This window comes from Euphorbia lathyris, chromosome 10 (assembly GCF_963576675.1).
Source record: "Euphorbia lathyris chromosome 10, ddEupLath1.1, whole genome shotgun sequence".
NCBI classification, from domain to species: Eukaryota; Viridiplantae; Streptophyta; class Magnoliopsida; order Malpighiales; family Euphorbiaceae; genus Euphorbia; species Euphorbia lathyris.
The window spans coordinates 26,382,298-26,388,269 of NC_088919.1; the positions used below are offsets into that span (position 1 = coordinate 26,382,298).

General features: G+C 33.7%; 1 protein-coding gene across 4 annotated transcripts; it reads left to right on the forward strand.

The window, feature by feature from the left end:
• The first annotated feature begins 418 nt into the window (after window positions 1–418).
• On the forward strand, window positions 419–3,311 carry LOC136208962 (protein BASIC PENTACYSTEINE2-like). Of its 4 annotated transcripts, none has more exons than XM_066000274.1 (3): window positions 419–587; window positions 1,392–2,235; window positions 3,153–3,311. In XM_066000274.1, exons 2-3 carry the CDS (start codon window positions 1,397–1,399, stop codon window positions 3,154–3,156), a joined length of 843 nt encoding a protein of 280 aa, XP_065856346.1. In that variant the 5' UTR covers window positions 419–587; window positions 1,392–1,396; the 3' UTR covers window positions 3,157–3,311. The 4 variants fall into 4 exon arrangements, with proteins under 4 accessions (XP_065856346.1, XP_065856345.1, XP_065856344.1 ...); XM_066000273.1 differs by lacking the exon at window positions 3,153–3,311 and adding an exon at window positions 2,693–2,981; XM_066000272.1 differs by lacking the exon at window positions 3,153–3,311 and adding an exon at window positions 702–882 and having other exon boundaries at window positions 420–587; window positions 1,392–2,538.
• Window positions 3,312–5,972: the final 2,661 nt, after the last annotated feature.

Sequence of the window (5,972 nt, forward strand, 5' to 3'; positions counted from 1 at the left end):
ATAATTTAGGGTTGTTTTGTATTGGCAGTTATATAGTTAAAAAAATTACCTTGAATGAATTATCGGATATATAAGAAAAGATTGATTTTCTTTTTGGTAGTAAAGACAATATTATAGATAATAGGATGAAATCTAAGAAAGAATATATATATATATATATATTTGTGAAAAATGTAAAACAAGAAAGGTCACAAGACCCACATAAAATGCATATGAACACCAATTGTATTTTTATGTTTTGGAAAAAGGGAAAGAAGAATTAATTTATTTTTATTGTTTGTGGGCTCTCATAGAGGATAAGAATTGTGGCATGCCCTTTCCGAATTTTAAAAATAGATTTCTTTCTCTTTACATTTTTATTTTTTTAATTATTTTGACAAAAAAAAATATACATATAACTTTCCTTCCTTTGATAGATACACATTTTTGGGTCTCTCTCTCTCATTTTTAGGGCTTTCTCTCTCCTCTCTCATCTTTCCCCTTCTCTAATCTGTCTTTCTCTCTCCTCTCTCCTCTCTCCTCTTTCTCTTTCTCTCTTTCTCTCTCCAGAAGGGCAAAACCCTAAAGAGCCGTTTACACCCCCCCAAGTAAGTTTTCTCTCTCTTTCTCTCTTTCCTTTCTCTTTCTAAAATTTGAATATATGACTCCTGTACTTAATTCCTGCCATATATACATACACCTCTTTACATCTACATTTTTAGGTTAAATCGCGCATTGTCAAATTTTGATTTTCCTCCTGCTCCTAGAGATCTGCAAATTTTTTCCAAGTCAAATGCTTTTGAAACCCTAGCTCATCAATATGCTTTTCGTTTCGGGATCTCAATACTGTAGATCTGGTAATGGGTTCGTGATTTGGTGCCGGAGAAAAATGTTCGAGATTGGGTACAATTTTTAATTGCAGTATTTACTTATTTTGCTTAATGGGTTTCTTATGATATTAATTTTTTTGATCGGATCTTAAAATCCCCAATTTTTATCAGAATACGAAATCGAAATCTTTGTTCAGTAATTTATACTTTTGATACTAATGTGAATCTGAAGAATGTGATTTGATCTTGTGCTTTTACCACTTATTTTCTTACTGGCAACAAAACAGTCAAACAGATGATTAAGCATTATGTGGTTTTTTTGTGTGTGCGCGCGCGCCTGTATGCCTTGTTTGCTGATCATTTTGTAAGTGAGCTGAAAATTGAATGGATCTGCTTTGGTTGAGGCATTATTCAGAAGCGCAATTTTTGTAAAGCCTGATTCAGGCCTTATATATATGTTACTCCTTGATTGTTTATGTTGCTGCAATCTTTAGGATTGCATTAACAGCAATGTGTCACTGCGAAACATAAATAAACAGGAAGTACTAATTTTGCTCTCATTCTGTTGTGCACAATGTGTAGTTTTCATGGATGACGATACATTGAACATGCGCAATTGGGGCTATTATGAGCCAAACTTTAAGGGACATCTTGGTCTGCAGCTCATGTCGAGCATGGCAGACCGGGACACAAAACATTTCCTACCTGGGCGTGATCCTAATAACATCATGGTTGGTGCAACTGGAGCTTTTCACCCTCGTGATTGTGTGGTTTCAGATGCCCCTGTTCCGTTGAACTATATGAGAGAGAGTTGGATGAGCCAGAGGGAGAAGATTTTGAATATGCTACCACCTAGTCCTAATTATGCTGTTCTCCCTGAGACATCAACAGCTCATCCATTGCAAGTTCTGCAGCCACCCACATCATCAAGGGATGAGAGGGTGGGTAGGGTTGATGAGCAGCCAAGCGTAAACAAGGAAGGTAGTCAGTTGAAGAAAAGACAAAGTGGGGGTGCCCCAAAAACTCCAAAGGCTAAAAAACCTAGAAAGCCGAAAGATAATAGTAACAATGCAGTTCAGCGAGTTAAGCCAGCAAAAAAAAGTATGGATGTTGTCATAAATGGTATTGATATGGACATTTCTGGTATACCTATTCCAGTCTGCTCATGTACTGGAGCTCCTCAGCAGTGCTATCGATGGGGCTGTGGTGGATGGCAGTCAGCTTGTTGCACCACCAATGTGTCCATGTATCCCCTGCCGATGAGCACTAAAAGGCGCGGGGCAAGGATAGCTGGAAGGAAAATGAGCCAGGGTGCATTTAAGAAGGTATTGGAGAAACTTGCTGCTGAAGGGTATAACTTTGCTAACCCAATTGATTTGAGGACTCACTGGGCAAAACATGGTACCAACAAGTTTGTCACAATCAGGTAGATGTACGAATTTGGTGCCTGTGGTGGGACTCCTATTTGCAATTGATCTGCTTCTCTTGTATATATCTGTGGCCTATTGCAGAGATCTATCTGGTTCGTTGTAGTTCATGAATCTTCACAGATATGATACATGTTTTTGAAATTTGGACAGCTGGTCTTTTTTCGGAATCTTTTTTAATTCAGTTCTGTTTGTTGTTATAAAGGCAACTAGTAACTCCTTGCTACCAGAATGTAGGATATGGATGAATTATTTTTTGGATTTTTGTTAACATCTTTTTATTTATTTTAAAATTAATCTCATTCAAATGTTGGCAAATGAATGGTTATATATTTAATCATATCATTGTATTGCATATAATAATTCATTGTTTATTTTATCTCAAATTTATGTTTCTAACTGTTTCAAGAGCTTCGGTTCAGATTTTTCTCTCTTATTGTTATTGTGTTGTTGCAGGTAATTGGATCTCTACTCTATTTTGGGTACCTCTCAGGTTTATGCCAGATTGTACCTGACTACTGTTTGGACTAAAAAATTCTTATTAAGATATCTGACTTGATGAGGGGTCTGTTTGTAACAATTTATGCCAGATTGTACAATTTATGTTCAATGCATCTAACAAAAATAAGGGTGGAGTATTACTTGCTGTCCATAAACAGTTTTGAACTTGGTCAGAATGGCATTTGTTGCATTTATCAGGGAGGAAGTTCTCCTTATGCTAGATGCTTACTTCTTGGTTCCTGTACACTATATGATTGTTTGCTGGATTCTTTTAATTTGTCTAGCAGCAAGATGCAGATAAGGGTGATTTGGCTGCTTGCTACCCTTACTGTGGCTGTGATATTGACAAATTGATTTTGGAGGAACTTATAAATAGGAATTGATTGATTAGGGTTCTTTTGAATTGATGATGCAGATGAATCTATATGGGGCTGAAGTTTGGCTCTTTGGCTGATTTACAGTGCCATAAGAGATGAATGCAATCTTCTCAACCTTTTTCGAGATTTGTCTGCTATGATTTTTAATGGTGGATTTCTGTTGAAGGCTGGTATATATTTGTTTATTTATTTCGTTTTGTTTTGGTTTTTCATCGAGTGGCGATTCAGGCAACAACTTCATTGCGTGAATTATAATTACAAAGGTGCTTTATTGAAAAGGGAAAAGTAAAACTTGTTTGACTAATGTTTTAGATCAAAATTCCTATGTATAAAGTGATGATTTTAGATGTTGAATTGCGTGAATTAGTTTGATTTTAACTCGTAGTTTCGGCTTTTCAATCCATGAACTGTAATTTATGGGTAATGGAACTGAAAAGTATAGGTGATGGAACTGTAATTTCAGCATTTCAACTCATGCAAATGAATTTCCATGAAATTGATTTTGACTTTGATTAGAGGATTATGGGTAATGGATCTGAAAAGTATAGAAGAGAAATAACTTGAAATAGTACACGGTTTCATGGTAAGAGGAAGGTAAATACAGATTTCATTGCATGGACATGTGTTTTAAGATCAATTCTGTACTAAGAAGGGCTAATAAATAATTATATATTTTAATTTGTAATTGACACAAGTTCAATACACTTATTTGTTGATTTAGCACTTTTTATTATTAAGAATTAAAAGCTATATTATATGCCATATTAGATTCAAATATGTTAAATCAGTAAATAAGAGTGTTGGAATTTACAAGTTCATCATGGGTGTAATTGGTTCAAATTGATAACTTTTAAATATTTGAAACTTGATATATAAATAATATATATGAATTTTGAGAATATGTAAATGATATATATGAATTGTGTGAATATAAATATATTTATTGATATAGTTAGCATAATAAAATGTCATAGATATATATTTTTATATATTAGAAAATAGATATAATATTAAATATTATATTATTTATCAGGACGAGCTACTGGTAAGATAACATTAGAATAAAGGGTTTAAGCCAAAGATCAACTTGATAATCCATTTTAATTTGTTATTGGTGATATGTTTGGTTCTCATGATCAAGATCCACAATCCATCAACAATCGGCCGAATTAGGACCTACTAACTGATCATTGACGATTTGGTAGGATAAATTATCCAATCCTCCATGAGAACTCTTGGTTTGATGGGCTTTGTGACACTTAGCCTATCTATGGTTAGGCCCGCTCTGAGCTAAAAGTACCCACGTTGAGTCAAACCACCATACACGTGTTAGCCATACCAAAGTATCATAATCCTCGATGGCCCACTAATTACTACAACATACTCAGCTAGGGCATGACGCATACTGTAGCACTACTTGTGAGGAAGAGGTGTGAATCTGGAAAACTCTTTTAAGCGACTCAATTTTTCATTATCTGGATTAATTAATTGATATGACTTTTAATATTAATAATAGCAGGTGGTGATTTGGTGATTGATGCTACTCATATATCATGTTATACTAAGCAATTGTAATCAAAATAAGCATACAAACTCTATGTGCCTTTTAATATATCCCAGTGAAACTAGATAAGTCATCTATCTAATCTTCACAGGCTTGCATCTGAACTCCTTGAGCTCCCACCATGGGCTTGAACCATCTGTGTTTCTTCACGATCAATTACAATTTTAAATAAAAGCTATTCTAAAATTATATTAATAAATTAGTACCAGAATGACCTTCTTAACAAGAATTTTAAAAATGTTCGGCTTAAGATTCACTTATAGAGTTAGAGTTTAGACTTAGAGAGAGCTTGGAAAGACAATTTTGAAAATAAGAAATCCTATCAATTAATACATGCAGCCCGCCAATCATACGTTTTCATTAAGCACATGACTGTAGGACGACTATTCCCAAAATTCGTTTATTAGCGGAGTGATCAATTTATGATTCTCACATCCTCAGATTTAATCGAATTTCATTCAACTACTCTTAGGCAAATCATTTCTAAAATAGCACCAAAAATAAACATAGCACAACCAACTTGCATTGTTTAAACCATATTGATAAAAATATTTTAGGGTAAATTTCAAATAAAACCCATGTGGTTTCACTAATTTTTAGATAAAGGACTGTGGTTTACTTTTTGTCAAAACGAGGATTGAGGTTTCACACTTGGATTAATGCTATTAAAACCATCTTTAACGACCTGAAAATAAAAATTTTCAAAAATTAAAGTTGTTCAATGTCATATTTTCTATGGAACTACATTTTTTATTTTTGAAAATCATCTTTTTCGGAACTTTCTCTCTCTAAACATTAACTTTCCCTCTCTTTGCCAAACATCATCTAAATGATCTCAAAATAAAAAAGTTGAAGAATTAAAGTTGCTTAGAATATTAGTAGTTATTAAAACATGTTATTTTTGAAGTCGTCAATGGTGATTTTAATAGTATCAATCGAAAAAGTCCTTATTTTGCTAAAGTTGAAAACCTCAATCCTCGTTTTCACAAAAAGTAAACCACAGTCCTTTAACTGAAAATTAATAAAACCACAGGGGTTTTATTTAAAATTTATCCAATATTTTAAAACAGGGTGTTGTTTTAGTTTCTCCTCCCCCCAATAGTTGACTTATGTTTTGCCCTCAATGTATACCGTAAGCAAAGAAGCACATACATAATAAAAACAAAAAAGCACAAGGTACTTACTCCATGAGGCTCAAAATAAATTAAGACTAGAAATATACCGAGCTTGGAGACATTTAGTCAACCTTAAAAATCAATTCATTCCCAGTGGATGAATTAAATTAACTATTTCC